Below are 25892 nucleotides of genomic sequence, written 5' to 3' on the forward strand. Positions count from 1 at the left end.
GACGCCACCCGCCAACACCACCAACACCTCCTCGCCGCACGAAAAACAGCCTACCGGAACAGACTTGACAACAACGCCCACAACAGCAAGGAACTATTTGGCATCGTCAAAGAGCTCTCCAACCCGGACGCAGAAAACAACCCCATCCCTCCCTCACAGGACCTCTGCAACTCCCTCGCAACCTTCTTCCACCACAAGATCATCGACATATACAACAGCTTCCCGACCGCCAAAGCGAACCCCCACCCGGAACCCGCCACCGACATCACCACCATCCTCACCTGGAGCCCTACCACCACCAAGGAGACCACCCGCGTCATGAACTCGATCCACTCCGGATCCCCATCAGACCCCTGCCCGCACCACATCTACAACAAGGCCGACAGCATCATCGCACCGCACCTCCGAGACGTCATCAACGCCTCCCTCACCGCCGCCACCTTCCCGGAGAGCTGGAAACACGCAGAGCTCAACGCCCTCCTAAAGAAACCTACAGCAGACCCCACCGAACTCAAAAACTTCCGGCCCATCTCTCTCCTACCGTTCCCCGCCAAAGTGATTGAGAAAATCGTCAACGCTCAACTCACCACCGCCCTGGAAACCAACGACTCCCTCGACCCCACACAGTTCGGTTTCAGGGCCAACCACAGTACCGAAACCGCCCTCATCGCAGCCATGGACGACATCCGAGCCCTGACCGACAAGGGAGAAACCGTGGCCCTCATACTCCTGGACCTCTCTGCAGCCTTCGACACGGTCTGCCACCGCACCCTGATACGCCGCCTCAGCAACGCCGGCATCAGAGGCAAGGCCCTGGAATGGATCGTCTCCTTCCTCTCCGGAAGGACTCAGAGAGTCCGCCTGCCCCCCTTCAGATCCACAGCCACGGAGATCATCTGCGGCGTACCCCAAGGATCCTCCCTCAGCCCCACCCTCTTCAACGTCTACATGACCCCCCTGGCGAACATCGCACGCAAACACGGACTCGACCTCATATCCTACGCAGACGACACCCAGCTCATCCTATCCCTCACAAACAACCCCACCTCAGCTAGGACCAGACTACATGACGGAATGAAGGAAGTAGCGAACTGGATGACAGACAGCCGGCTGAAACTGAACACAGATAAGACGGAGGTCCTCATCCTCGGCCCTACTCCCACCGCATGGGACGACTCCTGGTGGCCCCCCGCCCTAGGCAGCACTCCCCAACCCACCGACCACGCACGCAACCTCGGCTTCATCCTGGACTCATCCCTCTCCATGACCAGACAGGTCAACTCGGTGACCTCGGCATGCTTCAACACCCTCCGCATGCTCCGCAAGATCTTCCGCTGGATCCCCACCGACACCAGGAAGACCGTCACCCACGCCCTCGTCACCAGCCGCCTGGATTACGGGAACACTCTGTACGCCGGCATCACCACCAAGCTGCAGAGGAAACTACAACGGATCCAGAACGCTGCCGCACGACTCATCCTGGGCATACACCGCCACCACCACATTTCCGGACACCTGAAGAGACTTCATTGGCTCCCAGTCAACAAGAGGATCACCTTCCGACTCCTCACCCACGCACACAAAGCCCTTCACAACCTCGGACCCAAACTCATCAACAACCGCGTCTCCTTCTACACTCCTCCGCGCACTCTACGCTCTACCGGACAGGCCCTGGCAGCCGTACCCCGCATCCGCAAAGCCACCGCCGGAGGAAGATCCTTCTCCTTCCTAGCAGCGAAAACCTGGAACTCTCTGCCCAGCCACCTTCGCGCCATACCTGACCACCTCTCCTTCAGAAGGCAGATCAAGACCTGGCTCTTCGAGCACTGGGAGGGGTGAATGCGAGGAGCCACAATGAAACTGAGGAAAAGGGTGGAGGGAGATGCGAGCAGAGCATCAAAGGGCTGGGCGAGAAGGGAGGGGGGAATGCGGGGAGCAGCTGTGCACGTGCACGCCATCGTGCACTCAAGCTTGTAGCCAGCAAAACCATGTGGATAGCACTTTGAAAACTCACCTACTAAAGTCTCTCCGAGCAGCACATGCGCGCTGACTCAGCGAGATCTAAAAAAAAAAAAAAAAAAAAAAAAAAAAAGGAAAAGGGTCAAGGCAGAACTGAGTCTAGCAAAATTACATCTGAAAATGCAAACTTACCTTTTGCATGATTTGACTGCTACTGCTGATGTGTTACTGATGTGTCAGCGCCTGGATACTCTCATGGGTGACCAGCAGTGCTTTACAACTCCACCTTACATTACATTACGTTCAAAGGATATTGCTCTAAGATGGCTAATTTTGGCTTAAATCCCTATGAATGCCCTGCCATTGAGACCTCCGTCTCTGAACACGGGAGAGGAACAGAAGAGTACGAAAGGGAAATGGGCCAGTCTCTGTACCTTTTTTCTTTCTTTTTTAACTGGGAGTCTACATCCAGCCCCAAAAGATGTTCCCCATCGAATGGGATGTTAAGAAGGTGTTGTTGCACTTCAGTTTTGAACCCGTGAATGCGTAGCCAGGCAAGCCTACGCAAGAGGATTGAGAAGTTTACCCCTCTTGCTGTGGTGTCTGCGCAGCCTAGGGCCTCAGCATATAGTTGAATTACCTTCAGTAACCGACTCGTATTTACTCTTTTTGCACTGCTCTGGGAGATGTTGGAGCAAATCTTCTGTTTCATCCCTATTGCCCTGTTACAGCGCAATAGCAAACCCACCAAGTTGGCTATGCACCAATGATTAGTATGGCCCACTGCAACTTGTGTTCCTGCCACATTGATGTGTTTGCTTTCTTTATCGGGAGGAGGGACAACTACAGTACTCTGTGAGGCTGCCCTCTTCCTTACAGTTCTTACAACAAGGGCGTTGGCTGTTGGGTGTTCCCTGATATAAAGTGGGTCTGTATGGTAAGCCTTGCATTTCTGTTCAACGTGTGATGCTATTAGCCTAGATTTGACTGGTGGTGGTGCTCGTAGCCTAGATTTGACTGGGTCTTTGAATATTTCAATTGAGACTTTCAGTATTGATCATATCATTGGTAAGTATTGAATGATGAGAGCCCTGTCTTTGAGTGTGTCATGACTAAGAAGTGGGTTTCTTCCTTCGTAGTATGCATCTGAGCTTTATAGTATTCAGCAGCACACTGACTGACACTATGACAGTAGGAAGCATCATCAGGCAGTGATGCTTTAGCTGGGACTGGCACCTCAATGTCTGCGTCTAGCAGCACTACATCGATTGTGCCTCAAGGGTCTGGGCTTTGGGGAGGATCTCCCTGTGAGTCTGTGTCACGGTTATGACGACTAGGGCTCCCTGTGCCTGCATCGTCTGAATTTGTGGATGATGATTACATAGGTTGTGCAGATGGTGTAATGTCAAGTGGATTAGGACTAGTGGCCTTATGCTCCACGCTCTTCTTCTTTGGAAGAGGCTGTGATAGTTGTGTCCAGCCTTTTCTGTTTGTGGGCCCTCTTAGGCAAATGTTCCTTTTCCTAAGAACGTTTTTTAATGATTAGTTCTTGCAGGTATTCAACATTTCCCTCCATACCCGTATTGGTTTTACTTTTCTTGTCATATCCTTATCAGTTTTTTTCTTCCTGTGCTCTACTAAAACGTGGGATGTTTATGGTATCATCGGAGTTGACGTATGGATGTGCTACAATGGTTTCTTCGGAGTTGACGTACGGCTCAGCGGCAATGGGGTATGCTGCGTCAATGCCTTTCAGTCGGTTCTGACAGCCTTGTTGACCCTAAAGGAGGGTGGGGGCGCCTAAGGATTTGCCAGTGCCAGAGGCTGCGCAGGCGTCAATGGCCTTATCAGCACCATGTGCTTCTGCAGCTATGAGGGCTGTATGTCTCCTCCGTGTTTGTTCCTGTGGCCAGAAGTCTGATGGGGATCGAGCGCAATCTCGTCCTTTCTCAGCGCCAAAGCACACTCTCGGTGTCGGCCAGAACCCAAAGGCTGTGGTGCAGAAGGCGATGGTGGGAGGGTTGCGAGGTAGTCTCGATATGTGTGGGATTTTGGGGACCTTGGGTACTCATTGCCCTTGTCTTAGTCTTCATCCTGCGTTTTTGTCCTTCCAGAAGTTCTACAGCTGACATTGTCGACTCGTTGCGATCTTCCCTTTCATTTTGACTGGGGTCAACAGAAGCGACATACTGCGGACTACACGATAATTTGCCCCCCTCTACGGGAACGTCGTCTTCCTCCTCGTCATCAATCTCTAGCTGCTTCTCTTCATCTGCAGAGAATTCAGCCGTTGATGCCAACTCTATGGAATGAGCTAGGCGTTGGGCACTTCCTTCTTATTCTTGAACAGGCCACAGGCAACGCAGTCTTGCTCATTGTGCTCTGGCGACAAGTGGAGGTTGCATATGTCTTGGTGGTCAGATTATGCTTATTTTGCCCCACATCAACGACACTCTCTGGAAAGTATCTCTGTTTTACCTTCCACCACCTGGAGCTGAACATTCTCGGCTGAACTTTGAATGGAAGCTCTCGTGTTGAAGCTGCCCGAAATGTGCAAGGAATGGTCACTGAAACTTGAATCTAATGGCTGATGATGACAAAGCAGAATAGGACTCTTCGAGTAGAAGCCACCACAAGTCCGTTGTGCTCCCATGGGCCATAAAGGTGTCAAAAATGCACAGAGCTCCAGTGCAATCCATCCAAACCCAATGGAGGAAAAAAATCAATCTAACAATGGAGCTGTTGAACATGTGCATTTTCTCAAAGTGGAGGAGACTTGACGTCACGTCAGCAATAAAAGACTTCTTTGAGAAAAGCAAGTTGTAGAGTCGAAGCCCAACACTAGATGACTGGAGTGTGCATAGCATGCATATCTGCAGCCAACAAATGCTACGAATATACAATGAAGGAAGCAGATTTTGAAACACAGCTGTGCCTGTACTGACAAACTATGTACGTCACAGAGAACTAAATGCCATAACTATAGAAAATACATTTTGATCTGTGTCTTCAGAAGAGACTGAGAACTGTATATATCACCCTAGGCCAATGGTCATCCTGAATCACATAACATATTCTTGAGTCAAGAAGAAATTCCTAGGATCAGGGAAAAAGACACATTTCCCGCTCCAAGCAGGGAATACTCAATTTCTTTTGTAAGATCACAAATCTCTTTACGAACAAGCTGCATGAAGACAGCTGAAGGCTCAGCATTGACTCATTTTTGATACACAAATCTGAAACTGCATAAAGAAGAATAACTATCAACGCAAATGAATGCACCAGTCCTTTGGCTGAGTCACATACCACAGGTCTCTCCAAGTCCAACTCCAACTGCCACATCTCCACTGCACCCTTTGTAGCAGATTTCCCTTCCTCTCCTTCTTGCAGAGAAGGCTACAAGTCAGGTAAGTACACACAATCATTGCCATTACCTATTAGATAATCTGCTCTCAGAAATGGAAGTAGTATGACAAATTGGTACACCAGGACAGTATCCTTCAGCATAATCATGATTCTCTGGCAGGTTGAGAAAATTAAACAATGTAACGTAACCATCTGAAACTAGGATCTGTCACATAATGGAGAGAGCCTAGCTTTATACAAATAAATGAGTGCAGCTGGACAGTATCTTACAGAATAATCATGATTCCCTGGCAGGTTGAGAAAATTACACAATGTAACATAACCATCTGAAGCTAGTATCCGTCACATGAAGAGAGCCTAGTTATATACAAATAAATGAGTGCATTGCCTCAGCCGCAAGATGAACGTAGCCTTGATCCTAGAAGGCGCCTCTAGTTGTCGTGAGCAAGTCACCTTCCAGTCTAAAGGCTCTGCTAACATTAATCTGTTTGTATACAGTGGACACAAAAAAATTGCCAAGCCCAACTCAGGAGCTTGGAAAACGCCAGTTGAGAAATGTGAGAGAAAATTACACAATATAAACCTCACCTCCAGGAATAAACACCTTTAGAATTAAGACAGAGGTTTAAAAAAAGTCAAGTAAACGAAATAATGCCAACCCAACAGTGCATTTTGTTTTAGTAGTAATGCAGATGAAAAAACAAACCAGTTAGGAGATTTTTTTTCCACCAAACAGGAAAAAAGATCCAAGGAATTCAATGCCACTGTGATGCAACCTGGAACTGTGAAGGCCATAGCTGCCTTAAAGTGCAGCCTTTACATTACCTGGGGTGGTTTACATATGTAAAGTTTCCTATATTTTGTTCGATTGCTACTCAAAAACGATGAAAAAGAACAGTTTAAAAAAACCATTAAAAAAAAACGCCTGAGCAGCAATGCTGCTTCATTTATTTTATACCACTTTTTATTTTTAGTGGGATTTTTAAATATATTGCATTATTTTATTCACTTAAACAGCCGAAAAAATATGATGCCTCAATAGTTAGATTTATTTTTCACGTTTGAAAAAGTGGTTTGAGATCCAGGACATTCACAGAGATATTCTAAAGTTTATGAATAGTAATAAAGACCCCATAACAGAGATTTGAAAGCTGGGGGTCTCTTTGATACAGTGCTCTTTTTGCAGACCTCATACTGATGAACAAAGTAATGAAGCGTTGTTAACTGATCACTGGACCAAAGGCGCGACAGTCTATTCACTGTAATCTACTAATAGTAACTGAATGATTGAAAATATTCTCAATAGCAGCTTATATAAAAATTACCAGATGCCTGGGCACTGCGAAATAAAAAAGGCACTCCCGTAATAAAAAACAATATAACAGTGAGTAGATGAAGAGCAATGAAGGACATGTTTATGAGCCATGGAGATATTGCGAACGGAGACTGATACATTTCTTATCAACTGCTGTTTCCTTTGTTATACAGAGACATATCCCTCTGCAGTTGTTTTCTGTGACAGTCACATAACAGTAAACGTTACATACCTATAGCACAGCACAAACTTGGATCCAAAAGTGGCACCTGAGTGCATCCACGTCCCAGAGTACCCAGGTATCACTTTCAAAATGTATATATGGATTGCCAGTCCCCACTCTTCATTGTTTGTTCAGAATTAAGCCCAAATGTCACTTAGAGCAAGGCACTTAGGTGGCTCATGGCAAATAAAGAGCCTAACAACTACCAGTGTAGCCATCCCCAATGTCAACAAATTGTGCCTGCTGATATTGCCTCCTTTCTTTGGATTACTGGCAAAGGAGAGAGAGAAAAAGTCCCACTCACCCTTTGAAGCCAAGCTATTGAAAATTTCCCACGGACAGCAAGAAACACAGGAATTTGTAAAAGCTTCCTCTTGCATCTGTCAATAGAGTTACCCTAGGGAATGTGCTAAACCACGACTAGCATTTGCAAGCCACTCTTTGAGGGGGAGGCAGGAGCTACAGAAAATGCTCAATTTCAACAAGTAAAATAGCATTGGAACAGAAGGAGAAGGTCAAGATGCCCCTAAAGTACAAAGAAAAATGCCCACTAGTCTATGGGAAGCACGGAGCTGAAACAGCTCATGAGCTAGCATCAGCCTAGAAATCATAAAAAAAGGAAAGAACAGTAGGAGCTACTGTCAAAGGAACAGCAGAGAACATTAGGGAGATGGGCTTCCCAAGTAGAGCGCTAAAATAGAGGGCACACTAGGGCGATCAAAGAGGAACAGTCTTAAAACCTACACAGAAAGTGGTGAAATTAATCTACTACACTATTCCTAACTGAGTAGGCGTCTTCTGAGAAAACCTTAGTTTTTCCCTTACTTTCTATCTAACCTTCCTTTGTAAGAAGCAGTTGTGGTTGAAAAACAGGTTCTATTCTTGCATCATGTTTCTTGAAGACGACTCTTAAGACCTCTGATATGATAGCCTGACCCATTGAACTATACACAATACCATCAAAAGCACATGGCATCCATCCACACTCATTTGGGGAGAATGGTAGATCTCCATAAGCAATCTCTGCCTACCTGCACATTGGGTAGTTGTATTAGTATGATCTAAAATAGGCAGTGAGCTAAAAAAAAAAAAAAAAAAAAAAAAAAGGTCTGCTCACACTTCTTACAAAAAAGCACAACAGAAACATTGTCATTGTCAGAAAAGAGGTTCAAGCCTTTGACAGACTGTGTAGGCATGGAGGCCTCATAATTAACGTATGCAAGATGCAGGAAGAAATTCAGGTACATTCTCTTGCCAATATTCTCTTGAAATGCCCACCAGGGCATTCGGCTGTTCAACAGTAAGGTAAAATGGGAAACTTTAGCCCAAGGGAAACAGAAGACAGGATAAACCAAGAAATCACCAGGTGAGATAGAGAATCTTCAGGGGCCAAACAGGTACCTTAATTATGTAAAAGAGCAGAGGAATTGCTGCCTTAGTAGAAGGAACTGCCACAGTCTTTACTCCTCCAATACATCTAGTCACCTACCAATTAAATCCAGTGGTGTAGATGAATTAGCCAGGCATTACAATTTCTAAATACATATGACAACAATGGAATCCGTATGTGTAAGAGATCACAGAACAGTATATATTTCTCCAAAGCACCATACATTTTCCATTATCCTTGAAGGGACAATTTTAGTCTTTGTTGCTGCCAGGAAAATGTATTTGGCGCCAACTAAAGCAGTCTACATGGCAGGATCTTGGTAAAACAAAGTTTAGAAGACTAGTTCTCAGTACTCCCTTATGAGATATTTGCTGCATTTCTGCAAACCTCTCCGAGGACTGGTTTCACTGTTCACTACTGTCCCTTCTAGGAGACTTAGTGCCTTACTTTAACTTACAAGTGAAGGAATCAAGACCTCTTACTAAAGAGGCTTTTGGAAACTTTGAAGAATGTATGTCTCACACATTTTATTCTCCACCAATGAGCTATGCTTCTAAACTTTGAAGTGGACTAACATTTTTCAGAAGCAGATGAGCAGCAAACAGTCTACCTGACTTCAATATCAATCTTGTCGCTGCCAAGAACTATTTTCACTTTGCTCAATCTTAGAGATGCTGGTTTCTGGAAAAAGGGAAGCAGCATTGTTAAAGATCACAGAGTTTAAAGATGGGCACACAAGGTGCAAATATAGTGAAACGTTTTCCAATGTTTCTGTATTAGAAACTAGGAAGTCGGAGACACCAACATCAGACTCTGTTCCCCACCCTCTACCAACCAACTGACATTAAGAGCTGTGGATAAGCACAACAGGGGTTTAAGAGTACAATAGGCAACTAGTAGAAAACCAGCACCCAACCCAGCACCTCGCAACTGTATAATAATTCAAACAGTTATCTCTGAAAGAATATTTGCCATTCCAAGAAGACCAGTAAATAATCAACATTAAGCAAACACTAGTGATCGAGACTGTGGGAAACAGATCAGAAATTAAGAAGTAAATAGTCTGGAAATAGTCTGGATTATCCTTGTTTTTCACTGACTTCATGATGTTCCTGGCTGCCTCCGACTGCACAAATACTCGAATAACACCATTCAAGACCACTTTTTACTTTGCAGGGTGCTACAGTGACAGTCCTTCATTTAATATGACGGAATTCGTTTCCAGAACTGTGTAGCATAGCAAGAGTCTGGTAAGAGGTGCATTCTACTGTCCGTTAGGGTCAGAGCTCTTTGCAACAGCACTTCTTTTGCTGGTCACTTTGTCTTGAGGACCCCATATCAACAAAGATGGTGTCCATTCGTTACCTTACGTGGCCTCTTGGAGGGGGAGATTCAGACATGCCCAAATCTAAAGGTGAACTTACTCAAAGACCTTGGAGTTAAACAATTCTCCGATAAAGGTCTTATATGCTCACCCTCAGGAATGCAAGAAACCTGTAAAGACATTACCTAGGAGGTTTATGCAGAATTTTGAATTTCAATAAACGTTTTTGAGGAAGTGAAGATTAACACTCTATAAACAAGCTCTGACTTCTACAACACAGTAGCAACTCTGGGTCAAAACTCCCAAGTAACAGTCAAAGGCACAGTTATAGCCTTCTGACTATGCACAGTTTGTAAATGGAATTTGGCTATGTTCGTAGGGGGGCGAGAGGTAGGAAAACAAGGGAAGAAAGCAATAACGTCCCAGAATCAGAACCAATACACTCTTCCCCCCAGTTCTTACCTCACGCAGCAAGATATACAGCTCTGAATGTACTCAGTACCCATAAGAAATAAACAACCACCACTATAGGTCATACAGTGGACAGTTAACATTTATACCCTCTGGGGAAAAAAGCTCCTGGGCTGCCTCTGGCTGTGAAAAGAAAAAAAGTCTTGCTCTCCCTTTTCACTCTGAAAACAATAGAGAAGCTTCAAGACTCTTTAAAAGTTTGTCCTTCTTGATATTCCACAGCTAGTGTCTCGTCAGGTGGAGGACCCAAAATCAGATCCAGAAATACTGTATTTCTGCTCACTTTCAATGACGAGCCGATGCTCTGGCTATGATTTACCAAATCCATCAGAACAGTTCTAGTATGTGAACTTCCCCTAAATAGTTCCTTTGTCAAGAACCTGGAGCTATGAGGGCTGATGTCAGCACCCACTACCTTATTCTCCAATTAGCTCTACAACATTAACTTCAAGTCATCTGAGTCGCTAGTGGCTATTTTAAGTCAAGGGGCTTTCAGCTAATTTTTTAGGAACTCATTTTTTCTCCACACAAGGGCAGACTACATACTGTTCAAAATGTTTCCTCTGCTCATATTCTAATTTCAGGCCCTCCCTACATGTCTCCAGAGCCAAAACTTGTTGACCTGACTTCAATACTGCTTCCTTCTTATGATCCTTCAATTACAAATTCTTATTTTCAATTTGTTGGCTACTTTGCTGCAAGTCTTCAAACACCAACATCACCAAAAGCTCTCCCTGAGTTAAGCCTGGGCCAGGAATGGAACCCACTTCCGACTCAACCTCAACCTCATGTCTTTCTCTGGTGGACTGTGTTTTCTGCAGAAAGGCGTCTTTATTCTCTCTTTGATGCTTTACTTGTCATTCATTCAGGAACTTTTTCCACATGGTTCCATTCGCCATCATGAAGGACAAATAAACATGTTTCTTTGGAGTCACATGAATAACCACAGTATAGTGACGTGTTCTGCTGTTCTTTCACAGGGCATCACACTATTTGGGAAATCACCACTCCCAAAAGGGCCCTCTCTCCGCTCCCCAATGAACGTCCTACTCCAGATCTTCACCAGGACACGACTGTGGTCCCGCTTATGTCTCTTCTAAATGCTGGTACGCCCGGCGACGCCACAAATGTCTTTCCTACCTCTAAATTGCCTTCTGGTGGTGCACATACCCTCAAGCTTTGGCTACGTCCATCTTCATTTACATGCGGCTCAGGTAGGGAGAAGGGTAAACTCAAGGTTCTAGGCGATATGGTCCCAGGCTCGAAAGAAAGATCCCTAATGGAATACCTCCAGACCATCTGGGTGTGCCACTGCTCGACCGAGAAACCACCCTAGCACAGGAGCACAGCCCAAGTGAAAGCAGTCTTGTCGAAGTAGAAAAGAGAAGCATCCAGCCCTGAGCTCCGTCAGTTTTCCCTCATTTTGTTCAACATTTTCCAGGTCATCTTTTTTATTCTCCAAGTTAGTCAAAGTGGCAATGGCACAATCTGGAACAAATTTATTTTGGTCTATGCATAAATGGATTTCATTTTATTTAAAATGTAGCATTTCCCTTTTACACTATCCACTCAGATTAATTTGTGCCACTGCTAATTCCAGTGCTAGGACCTTTGAGGTGTCATGCAATGACTTCAATGCGTCCAACAAGACTCTCTGGCCTTGAGTTAAGGGAAAGCATAGATGATCTGATCATCTACGCTTTTCTCTTTGTCATCATCTTTATCTGAGGAGGATTGCCAGGACGCGAAAAAATTCCCTCACGCTACTGGCCACTGGCTTCTCATTTTATTTAAGAAGGAGTTTGGGTCCTAATTAGAAAAGTAACACTCACCCACATCTTTGGTGTACTTCCAGTTCCCAGTGCCCTTGATAAGAAAGAAGACGTGTGCAATGGTTAACTGGTACATGGCTGCAATCCTAGATGCTGGGAACTTTATCCTGGTCTGTACCCATAGCACCTGCTCCATGGTCATCAGCCTGCAATGCACTTCCTGAAAATGTCCGCTGCCACACTGCATCCAGGAGCGTAGATTCCTCACCTTATGAATTTTCCTTCCAGCGAGTCACAAAAAGCTTTTCTCATCAATAGCTCTCTGGCACTAAAGGGGGCAGCATGAGACTGCAGCATTGAGGCTGCAGCATTGATTCCACTCTGAATATCACAATACCGCAGTATATTAGGAGTCAACGGGTGTGCTGACATCAGTTCCTCAACTTTTTCTGTACGCCAATGAGGGATGCATGGAGGAACCGAAAGATTAACATCAGCGACAGAAACAGCAAGTATCATGTTTGTGCAACTTCATTCCTCATTAGCCATGACATTAACTCAACAAAGTTAGTGTCATGTTAGTTAGCAAGCATTAAGCAATCTGTGGCAAGATTGTACATCAATCAAAATGATGCACAATCATATACATGTGTTCACAGTGCTTGTTCTGTAGAAGGGCATGCTCTGCATATCCCTGCCATCTTGTGTAGGGCGCAGATATTTGCAGGTTATTCTTGTGTGAATCCAGCCCTAGTCGGAAACGTGCATGGGCACCGACTCCATGTTAGATTATTTTTCGCACAGCGGGTGACAGTGGCACGGAGTATCAAGTTAATGCAGCATGTGTATTATGAAAGGAGGTGTTTATGAAGAGAGATCGGCAAGTACAGCCACAGAGTCACACGCTTCCGACGATGAGAACAGATGCTTACAGGGTAAGTAACATTTTCCATTCGTAGTAGGAGTTGCTGTAGATAGACATACTCTGCATGGACTGTAAAGCAGTATACCCAAACAACCGGTGGCTAGTGTGTGGATGATGCAAATGTCTGAAACAAAGTCCTTAAGACTGTTTCACCAACCATCCCCTTTTGGCTGTCTAGGATATCCAAACAGTAGTGGCTGGTGGAAGTGTGTAGGGTTGACCAAGTGGCTGCTTTACACATGTCTGCTAGCCGGATATTGCCAAGGAAGGCAGTGGTTGCTGCTTTCTTGAGTATAGAATGCCTCCTGGGGGTACAGGGAAAACAGGGCTTTATGTTAGCAAGTTTGGATGCACTTCACCATCCACCTGGCAATACTGGCCTTAGAAATAGGCCGGCCCGTGTGGGGTTTGGGAAAGGCTATGAACAACTGCTCGGCTTTGCGCAAGGGCTTGTTTCTTTCAATGTGATATATGAGAGCCCATTTGAAATGTAGAGTGTGGAGGACTCTGTCTGCAACAGAGTATGGTTGAAGGAAGAAGAGTGGGAGCTGTATAGTTTGTTGAGGTGGAAAGAGGAACCACTTTGGTGAGTAACTTTGTGTTGGTTCCGAGAATGACCCTATCTATCCTTGTGGACTTGAATTAAAAGTTCTTGTAGCATGTGAGCGTGCAACTCACTGATGCGTCGGAGAGATGTTATGGCTGCAAATAAAGCTTCTTTCTAGGAGAGGCTCAAAGGGGGGTCCCAAGAACCAGATAAAAACCACATTACGATTTCATACAGGACCTTGGGGATGCATGATCCTTTTGGGGCCATTCATGAATGCCTTAACTACAGCGATGCAAAAAGGGACGAGAGTGCTCCTGTTTTGCATGTAAGTGCTACAGCTGCTAAATGAAGACATATAGAAGTGTATGTGAGGTCTGGTTTCTGCAGATGGAGATGGTAACAGATAATTTCAATGCAGTAGATTTAAGGGGTTATAGGTGTTCGGAGATGCAACATCATGCAATCATTTCTATTTTGCTATGCAGCAAGCTCATTTGGTAGACCTTCTGGACTCACATAAGCTGTCCATGCACTTCTGCAGAACGTGCAGCAAGCCAAACTCTAGGACCTCCGGTGACAGATCTCTAGATTGCGCTGGCAGGGGTTAGATTGTCTTCATCTGACCTTGGCTCCGCATGAGAATGTCAGGCCTGCTGGGCAGCTTCTTGAAATCACAAGCAGTGTCGAAACCCATGGCTGTCTGGCCCATGTTGGGATCTCCGTCACATCTTAAGCACCACATACAGAAGGAGTGGGAGAGGTGAAAAAGCGTTGACAAAGATACTTGACCAATTTATCCATAAATGGATTGACCATGGACTGTGGGTACCTGGAGGCAACGTTAGGGCATTTTGCATGTTTAAGGGTGGCAAAGAGATCTATGCGTGAACGTGTTGATGCATCCTGCTGAGCAGGTCTGGCAAGTGGCTATCCATCCTTGTAAGGTACTCAGCCAGAAGGTGCATGCGGTGGTGGATAGCCCAATGCCAGGTCTGCTGCGCTAATGATGAGAGCGGGAGAGAGAGTAATTGCTGCCTTGTTTTGGAAAATAATTCAGGTGGTCATGTTTTCTGTTTTGATGAGCACTACTTTCATTCGAATGAATGGAAGGAAAGCTTTGAGAGCGAGGCAAGCAGGAAGTAACTCGAGACAGCTGATATGCCGCCCTGAAAGAAGAGGGGCCCAGACCCCCGGTATGGTTGCATACTCATATGGTTGAGCTGCGCCCCCTGACTGGCGATTGAGGCGTCCGTGGTGACAGTGAATTGCGGATTGGGAACTCAGAGAGGCCTGCCCTGCACCAGGTAGTTGCTGTTCCACAACTACAGAGAGTGATGAATGCTGGTCTTTACCAATGCTAAATCTTTCCAATAATCTTCCGCTGGTGACCACTGAGCCAAAGGGAATCTTGCAGCGGACCAATGTGGAGCCGTGTATGGGGTACTGTGGCAAAGCAGGAGGCCATCATGCCAAGCAGGCGCATGAGAGTTCTGACAGCGAGTTGATGAGTGTGCTGAAAAAAAGAGGTAAGAGTTGCTGTAGTCGCAACACCCTCTGTGGACTGGGGTAGTCTTTGCCCATGGCACTAGGGTCTATACTCAATGTGAATGGCTTAATTTGGAGGAGTTGCAGCAGGGACTTAGTGGCATTTATTGTGTAACCTAGGCTGTAGAACAAGTAGATGGTAGGCTGTGTATGAGCCAGGCATTGGTGCTTGCCAGTGTTATTGATCTGCCAATCATACAGGTAGGGGAAAATGTGGATTGCCCCCAAGCAGCAAGTTTTCTCAAGGAAAAAGAGGATTCTCCTCCCCATGGTCCTTTTTGTGTTTTTTTTCTGAGAAAATATTTTGGGAGATCATTCCTTCACAAATACATTGCCTGTGGGAGAATGTGATTTCTTTCTGTGGCCCTTAAACAGGGGCATCTTGGGTTGCTACTCCCTGATGACCCCTAAGCAGAAGCAGTTATCCTAGCCGTTGCTAGCGATGACTGTGTGAAAAAAACCAAAATAAAACAAGGCTTGCTTGCATGAATGCTGCATTTGGGCTACAACCAACAGACAAAACAATTGGCTAGAAGTTATTATTTGATGGAGTTAATAATAACCATCACGAAAGAAGCCTTAAAAGAAAACACAAAAATAAAAAAAGTCAAGGTACAAGGAAAATCTGAAAAACAGAAAAATGGAAATCACAAATGCGCCTGGATACCCGCCTGCTTGATTAGCCGCGCTCTACAAATCCCCTGATTGAGTGATTGATTGAATGTGGAAGACAGAAATAAAGGGAACAGAGCACTGAAAAGGAGCATAAGTAGGCAAATGTTGAGATGAACAATTGAATTAATTTAGGTTTAAATGTAGGAATACTTGCCTGTGGTATTTTCTTGTTGAAGCATTTCATTTGAAATGGAGCAAGACTCTTGATGTAGGTTCTCTGATGGAATGGTAGGATGTTCTTGTTGATGTTGCTTCGGAGATGGAATGGTTGGGTGTTCATGTTGAGGCCCTTTATTTGACATTGTGGTGGTAGCTTTCAAAATATTGCTTTTACTTCGAGGGCCAGGAGGTAGTGGCGGAGTGAAGAGGCTGCTTTCAGGGACAACCACCGGAATTGCATTCTTCTGAGGGGGAATTGGTGTCTTTGGGACTTTGGATTGCAGATTTTGGGAGACTGGAGCAATCTGAACTTTCAGTTTACTGGAGTCTGATGACAGACCAAGGGTTTGTCGGAGTTCGTCTACCTTAATTTCGAATAGCTTATAAGCTGCTGTCTCCTTGGCACTTAGGAACCTACGGAAAATCATTTGACATATTTAGGAATTCAGATTTCGCACATGTACACTCAATATGTAAAAAAAGAACAAAATCTGACACAATTCACAGAAAAGATAAAACAAACGATATTTAGTAAAATCACTTTCATTTCTTATAGAAAATGTTGCCCATTTAAAAACATGTTGAATGTGATTGTGTAAGCTGCAGAGTACATGACTGAGACTTTTTTCATGGTACTTTTCTATTAGACAGAAAATGATCAGTGAATCAAAGTGTCAAGGGATGGTGGTGTTTTATCCTGATCCCTAGTAGGCAAGATTCTTGGTGAGAACTATTATTACTTGGTAAGAAAATGTACATCGTCTCTGTGAAGCAATCACTCTGAATAGAAATCCGAGCAAGGAGCTCATACGAACAACCCTGATGAGGAGTGAGGATTTTTAATGCTGCCTGGCTAAATTAAACTTCATACCTTGGACGACTGCAGAGACTGGTTACAGAAATGTTAAAGAAACCAGTAAAATGCATGACTACACATTTCACAAAAGGGACAGGACGCTGAAAATGCCTCAGAAATGGAGTGGAGCCTGGAGGCGAGCTAGATGGACACTCTTTCAGGACTCCGAGATTGTGGAGGATGGGCAGACATAATGGGATCCACTGGTGAGAAGGGCAGAACATTCTGAAACTGTGCAGTAGCCTCCATCTAACACAAGAGGATATGGGGTCTTGCTTGCTTGCTTCTCCCGGTCTCTCATTGACCCCGTTGGCCAGAGGGAGCCGTTGTAAAGATATCATTGCTGTTGCACTGATCAAGCTATCTGCCTGTGTGCTGACCAAAGGTCAGCGACCCACATTCCAGAGGGGACTGCCGTGAAGAGCAAGGGCGGTTACCATGGCGCACCCTTTGCCATGAGGGAGGGCCAATTCCATGTACAGCATGTGACCACAAAAGGCAGCGCGTGCTGACCAGAATGCCCTGTGCCCTGACTGAGCTATTGGAAGCCAAGTGACTGGCCCCAGCCTCCAAGTGTGATCAGAGGAACTTACTGAATCATCCACTCAGCAACAAGGAGGACCAGCTGCCTTGCCTGGAGTGCTAAATGCTCCTGGGGGCATCAGGATCACAATATCAGCAGGAGCGGATAAGACAGATTGCTGGGCCACAAAGCCCATAGTAAGCTTACTCAGCCTCAGAGAGCTACAGTGCTGGAACACAGACAAAAAAAAGAGAACATTGAGAATCTTTTACGGTTGGACACATTAGCGGGACCTAACCTGAATGTTACCCATCGTAAATGGGAGGTGATACTTGGGACACTGCCCGGACAACACTAGACTGCTAGCATTAGGAGGGCTGCATATATTGTGTGTGAGTGTCATATTTCACTTTGTGTTTATATATAAAAATGCTACTTTAGTCATAAACGCAAACATCTGGGTGCACATTTATTTATCTGGGTTGCAGAATCTATTTTGAATCTTGAGCCTGTGTTCACCTTGCACCTACATTCCCCTCCCAGAGAAGCTTTGGACTGCGCAATCCGCTCTACCACTGAGAGTCAAGTGCTGAAGGGGTGCTTGGTCCGATTGCTCATGAACCATAGTAGGTTGGGCCCTGGGACATCAGGAGTAAATGGCTTCGATACCCACGGTAGGGCCCAGTTACTCCTGCTTGCCCCATGCTCCTCTGAACGGAGTTCTGATACACGCAAATAGAAAGCAAGTAAATATGAATGAAAAAACACAAAGCTAATGGTAAGCAATAGGAGGAATGCATTCCTAGGTAAGCTTTTAGCATATCCTCAACATGTCTTTGTTGTGCTGTCTGGCAGTTTTCGAATTAAACCCTAAAGGTATGCTAACCCATCTAAAACATTAACAATCAGCAGAAACCCTGCCCTTGATCAGCAAAGTAATTGAAAAATGTATTTGTACAACTTGAAACATTCATTAAAAACACCCAAACAAGCAGGCTTCTGTAAACGATGCAGCACTGAGACTAACAACACAATAAACAATATCAAGCTCCACATTAGACAATGGCGACATCTGCCTTCTTCTCCTGCTGGACTGCGAACAGCCTTCGAGACAATGGACCATCAGAGGCTGATCCACATTCTGAAACCATACATATGCTTTACCGACAGGGCTGTCATTGGATTTATGTCATTTCTCAACAACAGAAAACAGCATTTTTGGATGGGGAATTTATCCGCAGATACTGTAATGCACACAAAGAATCAATACTCACTCAGACTCGAATTAAGGTATGAAGCCTCGGAGAATCTTGACAGAGGAAGTCAGCATCACAATTCACTAATTTGCAGACATCAAAATGTACATAAAAATCTTCTCCAATGAAGACATTCACCAACGAAATGCCTCGCTATATGACATCCACAATTTGATGCCTATAAAAGTTCTATAACTCAACCCAGAGAATAATTAATTCCTCTAGAATTCAGTTCAAAACCAGTTTTAACCACCAACAGTCATCATAACTCCACTTTGAAGGCTTCATAACTAAGCTCTCTTCTGAAGTAAAATCCCCAGGTATCCAGATCAATTATTGCACTAGAAACCTACATACTGAACACTGACAAAAAGCTGCAAGAGCCAGTCTACAGTCTTTAAACAAAACTTTCACTCTTGCATAATCAGTATGATTTCTACTTAGTTGTGCAAGCTCTAGTAATTGGTCATACCAAGCTTGGCAAGGCCATCATTACTGGCCTCTCTGAGAACAGTGTCAAAGACTTCTACTTAAAGAAATAATTCAGTTTAAGATGGCCAATACTAACTACCTTCAGGGCTCTTCGTCATCAGCAAGCATCTTACCTCCCATTTCTGTTAAAGATATACAGATGTACAAAATCCCAGGAGTAAATACAATTTATACTTGAAACAGACTCAACTCTCGCTGTGCCTCAGTCCTTTTCGGGATGGCTCCATCCCGGTCGACCTCTTTATCCGAGGACCATATTAGTCAAGAAGGCCCTGTATAAATCACGAAACAACTGAAAGTGGAACTCTACATGTGATATCTCAGTTCACTTCCCTTTTCTGCTCTCTTCGCCCATTCATCTTTCCGTCGTTTATCTGCTCTTCTCTCGACTTCTAATTTACTTCATCATTTTTGTGAACAAGTACTGGACTCATAGTAATATAGCTCTAACACCTCATCTCTAGTTTAAAACTAATGGGAGATCTCAATCTACTTTGGTTGTTCACTGTAACTCGCCCTGACATTCGTTTTTCTTTGGGTAGAGCAGTACCTTAAACGATGCTAAATAAATAAATGAGCCCACTCCAGCCTTAAGAGGACACATCCTGGAGTTGATTTTGTTTTTTATTGGAATCTTAGGCATCTGCTGCGGAAGCAAACTGCTTGTACCATTTCTCTAATCTTTGTAGAATTGTGCCATTTATTATTCCCAAGTTGCATGCAACAGAAGCAACTACGTTTATAAAATGGTGACTAGATCATAACAAAAGTATATCTGACAGGCTGTTTCAATTTGACTACAGCTGGTGCTGGTACAAAAGGCAGCAGCTCGTCTGCTCATGGGCCAAAATAACCAGTGCAGTGGACTCTCCGTGAGCTAGGGAGTCTAGTTCACAACTGCACACAAAACACAATACCAGAAATGCTTACGTTAATTGCTGCAAAATGGACCTGGCGCACGCCTACAAAAGCTTCTAGATTCCCAAATATAGCACGACTGCGGCTACCAAAGCCATCAGAAAGGACAATCAGTTCAATATCTGGCCACTGGAAGGTTTTGCAACTCCTCCCTTCTTAGCTCCTTAGGCAGTAAATCAAAATTGCAGAAGTCACCGAAAACGTGTCTATTTCTTCAGTCTTCGTGTTTTATGTTCTGTTGTGACAGTTGTCGTTCTCTCTCATGCATCCTGATACTTCGGTGAAAGAGTGTTTTATAAGTGATAAATAACATAAAAACATCACACAACAATGTGGATGGTTAGAATGCCATGTAGCCGTGCGCACTAGGAATGTTCAACGACTTTTACGCTTTAAATATGGGCACTAACTGTTAAATCCACGAACAGTTTTTGCACTGTTGGTCATTCTAGTGTAGATACAGTCCACGATATTGTATAAAACTAGCCGGTAACACAAACTTTAACGTTTGTGATTGCTTGATCACTTTCATAAGGGCCAATAAAAAAAATCCATCCTAAATGAAGCAAATTAGCAGTTGTTGTTGCCTTTCTAAGCTGCCTATACAGTACTTGACGAAAGCAGTGCAGCAATTTACATTAAAAGGCAAGTTAGATATAACGCTATACAAGACCAGATCTAGCACATACACACCTAAAAATCTATGTAAAATAACTTAGAGCGGGTAACTTTCAAGGGATGAGGAAATGTGTGTGCCCTATACATTAGACCACCACTGTTTCAAGGGGAAGGGGTAATACAGCAACTTACTCAGGTGGCTGAGAAAATGGGTAATACCCAAGGAGCAGTTGCTTCCACAGCCCTGGCTGGATGATTTCACTTTTGCTTGGCAGGATGTGGGAGACGGCCACGTGTAATAATGGCTTTTATCAAACGGCTAAGTTCAAAGTGAACATCCCGACAGTGGCTGCTAAAAGGGAATGGGGGAGGCGGGAGGGGTGGGGCAGTTTTTTTTTTTTAAACCGCACTATCTTTTTCCCCACGCCGCACTGCTCTTCCGCTTCTCTGCTCTTCCTGACTCAAGTCCGGACGAAGATGCAGAAGCTCCCGGGCACACAAGTTCCCCTGAGCCAATCACAACGCGGCAATGAAGCATTGTGATTGGTCTGAGCACCGTGGATCGGGACTCAGATCAAGACAGGGAGCCTGTGCATATTCCCCACCAGGCTGTTCATTACAGCCTGGTAGGAAATATGCAAAGTGTGCATGACTACTTGACTGGCCATTTACGGCCAGCCAAGCAGTCATGCGCACTTAGTGTGCATAGTCCACTCCTCCTCCCACACTAAGCTACCAGTCCCACCCTAACCGAGCCCGCAGCAACCAAAAATAGAAACGATAATGTAGGAAGATGGATATCTTATGGTTACCCCCAATTTTCTGCTTAGTGTCTAGCTGGTTTTTCGACTTAGTTGGCCTGAGATCCTGCCATTCAGGATCTCAGCCTATCTGCTCTCTCTTTAAAATGGACTCCATGTACCCTAGGTACATAACCAATTGGAACTAGATCACCCTGTGAGCCCCTGTACCAGTGTACACTAGGTACCCAGGGCATTGGTGTATCTAAGGCCTACCAGGGGCTGAAGCATGTATTATGCCACCCCTGGCCTGGCCTAACAATTTGACACAACTGGCTGATCACTCAGCTGGGGTAAGTTGGTGTAACCACCTCTTACTAAGGTGTAGTATACCTATACCTAACCTTAAATGGGACACATGTTAACCTATAAGTCACTCCTATGGCAGGCCTTAACAATCCTGAAGGCAGAGTGCTTGGTTCCATGTGAGATGGTGCTCTGGCATGAGCTGAGCCTGTCTGCAGTGGTCGGAACAACTTCCTTCTACCGTTTCCAGATATCGCCATACCATATACTCTTAAGTGCATTATGAACCTCGCGGTTAAATGCTATCTTTGGTTTGGCTTTATCAAAACATGTCGAGTAAGGTGTCATACGAATTGGAATACTAACCCCTCGCCAATTCTGGCGACGGGGTTATCATTCCACCCTTCTAGAGGGACACGACATGTACAGTACCTGAAACCCGGGTAAAATCAGACATAGCCTCAGCTCCACAAAATGGATGCTGCCACCACAGACACAAGTCTGCCCTCCTGCTGCTGGGAGTCCTTCCAGCTTGGGAGACGTGGACAAAGGGTTTCCTGCCAGGGGAGGTGCGTGCACCATCCCTGACAGGATTTTGTGTATTGGTCAGGTAGGGCTTGAATGGAATCAGACATGCCTGAGGCTCACAAGGAGCCTCGGTGCATATGCCAGTTCAAACCGGTCCTGGGGCACACCAGCCCCGGACCTGGGGCGAGCTGGACAAAGGATTGGGGGTGTAACCACTCCCCTTCCAGGTCCCACCCTTAGGGAGGGACCTAGCAGGTAGTCCGGCCCCTAGAATCCGCTTAAAGGTAGGAGCTGTGTCCTAAGACTTCAGACATCCTGGAATCAACTTAACTACAAGAAGAAGACGGGAACTTCGACGCTCTGCTGCACAGAGGACAGAAGGAAATCTCCCCTATGGTCAGGGAGTGACCATCTTGCTAACGCAAGCACCAACCAGCTACTCGACGTCTGCTTTGCCGCCGCCTCCCGCCGGAGCACGAGCCCAGAGCCCGACAAGACCTGGACCTCCAGACCTCTCACCGCCCGATCCACAGTCCCTGAAAAGAAGGAACCCGTGGAGGCACCGAGACACGTGGAGCCAGCCATCTTGAAAGACCGACGACAAGCTGCAAGCGCGACAACAGAGGCTCCCTCCAAGTTGTGCTTTGGGTCCTGAGAAGCCCAACCACCGAGCAGCATCTGCACCAAAGGTGAGCCCTCCAGCATCTCCACGATCTGCGTGGGGCCCCTCTGCATTTTGCATCTCGACGCGCCTGCCCGGTCCCTGGCCCGTTGGCTAGTGGCCATTTTGGCGAAGAACCTTGAAATCTACGACGCTGGTCTGGTTGCTCCAGACTGGCCCCAGCTGCTCTCCAAAGGAGCAGCCCCTCTGACCTTGCTGGTCAGAACAATCAGCTTTCTTTACTTTCCACGACTCCTGCCTTTGCCAAGGCTTGTTTGCTTCCTTCGAGTCGCCGACACCGCCGACAGCGAGAGCCTGCGTGGGACAGCTCGTGAACCGACTCCTGGACGTTGTCGACCTTCAGGGACTACGTGGCTGCAGAGACAAGCTACACCTCATCACCTGTTTGCACCCGACATCGCCTGGTACCTACCTGGTGCCACGCCGGTCACTGGCTAGTGACTGTGAACACTGTCCCCTCTGCTTTCAGGTCTTCCACAACTCCGATCCACTCTTGGATCCACCGCATCTCTTCTGGACCGACCGCCTGCAGCATCTTTGTCATCAGGCTCCATTGAATCGATAGACGAAACCCGACGCACTTCGAGACCTATGCACCCGCTTCCTGTGGGTGAGGTAAAGCTGGCACTCCGGTGCCCAAGTGTAGAGAAACATCTCTAGTGTCTGTGTGTTAAGTCTTGAGTTCGTAGTCCATCCAGAAGACCCTTCTAGCAGTAACTTTTGAACTTTTACGCACCCATTGAAAACCTATGTGAGCACGCGCGTAACTTTCCTCACTGCACACGCGACCCGTGGACCTCCTGGTCACTAACTGAAGTTAGCTCCTTGTAGGCCGAGCGATTCTAGAGGCCCTAGGCCTTTTCCCTTTCCTGTTCGTGGTACTTATACCACTATTTTAGTATATGGTTTGAGTGGCCACCAGGGCCCATCCATATAAAGTGCAACTTCTGTATATTGTAATACTTTCTTGTTTAACGATTTGTGCTCCTGTGCTCATAAAGAGTCTAGGGGATACTTTGAGTAATAAATACATATATATTTTGAATATATATCTGTGTGGTGTCCTTTCATTGGTATAAAAGGGGGTTACATATGGTAAAACAGCCTGCTTAACACGCTTTAACGAGTTTAGCCTCAAAGACTGCTTAGCCTACGCTACCACTAGGGCAGCTAGTCCGAAAAGGTTGACTTACAACCACACCATAAGGGTTGCTTGGCATGGTACAAGGTGGTCACTTTAACTAGTGAACATCATATACCAGGCCAACTTCTCACATTGGTGAGCAGCGGTTGGATTTGAGCTTGCTGTGTTTTACCTCTGTAATCTCTTTGTTACCAATTGAAAGATCATACAGGTACCTTTAGGTACATATAAAACAAGATTAGATATACTTAAGTTCTACTGAACTTAGTTGTTGTAGAGCAAAGGGAGTAGCACACCCTGACTACAACTACTAGATAGGTTTAGTAGAAAAACCCAAGTGTAGGTAGTTGCAACACATCCACCCACACTTAAGAGCAATAGCTGGGGCAGAGGGGTCCAATGTACCCATCTCTGTCGAGAGTGACCCCCAGAGGGCACCAACCATCTTTGCTACCCTAAATCAAAATGAGCTCAGGCAGTTGGCAAATATCAGGGGCCTTAAACAGCCCAGGAACCCTACCTCTGCTGAACTCAGAGAACTCTTACAGGCTGATGAAGATCAGAGAGCTCTCAAAAAAGCCTCCCAGTTAGGCCCCTTAGGGACTGGAACAGGAGGCCCCCCTTCTGAAGATGCTACTGAGGTACCCCTTTCCAATAGTCACCCCTTAGATGAGAATCATACTACAGAGGATGAAAGTGATAAGGGTACTGATACAGATGGTAGTGGGGATGAAGGGAGAACTAGCCCAGTGCCAAGTGTTATACGTGGCCCAGCTAACTTAAGGCTACTGGGGACTGACAATGGGATCACCCCATTGGATCTCCCTAGTGGACTTAACCAGGGGCTTGGGAGGCAGAGGAATCACTCAGGTGACTCTAATGCTTCTCATGCCTCTAGAGGCTCTCAAGGTCACTCCAGAAGAAGGATGACCACCCCTCAGAGGAGGGAACATGAGGCCAGAATGCAGGAAGCCCAGCTGAGGATCAGGAAGCAGGAGCTAGAAGTAGCCCTGATGGAAGAGAAACTGAACAAGGCTAGGCAACCTAGAGAGAGTGGGTCTATACCCACTGGTGGCAGCACTGTCCCTAGGGACAAAGATAGGGTCTTTGACAATAGGAACCTGTCCAAGGTTGTGCCCCCCTACAAAAGTGGGGATGATATCCACAAGTGGATGACTGCTCTTGAGAGAGCCTGCAAAGTGCAGCAGGTTCCTGAAGACCAGTGGGCAGCAATCTTATGGCTCTCCTTTGAAGGAAGAGGCAGAGATAGACTCCTCACTGTTAGGGAGGAGGATGTCAGAAACTACAGAGCCCTGAAGAGTGTCCTAGTTGATGGGTTGGCTTAACCACTGAACAGTACAGGTTAATGTTCAGAGATACCCAGAAGGCACATACTCAGGACTGGTCTGAATATGTGGAATGTGCCACTAAGGCTTTGGAGGGTTGGTTGCTGGGAAGTAAGGTGTCTGATTATACAGGATTGTACAATTTGATGATGAGAGAGCAGATTTTAAGTAATTGTCAAAACCAGCTTCTCCATCAACACCTGGTAGACTCAGATTTGACCTCTCCCCAAGAATTGGGAAAGAGGGCAAATAAATGGGTCAGGACCAGGATCAGGCCTAAAAACCAGGGTGGTGACCAAAAGAAAGATACCACCAAGCCTCAAGAGAAGGGTGGGGATAAAGCAAAAGCGAAATCTTCCTCAGGGCCCCAAAACTCCCCACAGGGTGGTGGGTCCCAAGCTCCCTCCTCTACCACAGCTAAAAAGCCTTACTGCCATGAATGTAAAATTCCTGGGCATTGGAAAACTGACAGCAGTTGCCCAGAGGCTAAAAACAAAACTGTTCCTCCAATTACTCCGGTCACACCACCTATTACTGTCAGCAGTAATCCCCCAGGTGGTGGGAGTGCCCCCAGAAATTTGGGTGGTTTTACTTGGGGAACACAGGGGGACCCTGGCTTAGCCAATTCCCCTACAGCAACTACTCTTGTCTGTGATGGTGGCATGGGGTTTGCCAACTTCACTGCCTGTCCCAACACTTTGGGTAGGTACAGACAGGAGCCCCACATCAATGGTACAAAAGCTGAGGCCTACAGAGACACTGGAGCTAGCATTACTATGGTGGCCCATTGGCTAGTTCCCTCTGAGCAG

General features: G+C 45.9%; 1 protein-coding gene across 2 annotated transcripts in view; it reads right to left on the minus strand.

Annotated features, from left to right (window-relative positions):
- Nucleotides 1-25892, minus strand: part of LOC146865885 (uncharacterized) — a 455435-nt gene that overhangs the window by 215750 nt on the left and 213793 nt on the right. For both annotated transcript variants that reach the window (XM_085632802.1, XM_085632795.1), the window contains exon 5: nt 15670-16088. In XM_085632802.1, coding sequence (XP_085488928.1) covers nt 15670-16088 — 419 coding nt within the window. The remainder of the gene's footprint in view (nt 1-15669; nt 16089-25892) is intronic.

This window comes from Triturus cristatus, chromosome 2_1 (assembly GCF_964204655.1).
Source record: "Triturus cristatus chromosome 2_1, aTriCri1.1, whole genome shotgun sequence".
NCBI lineage: Eukaryota > Metazoa > Chordata > Amphibia > Caudata > Salamandridae > Triturus > Triturus cristatus.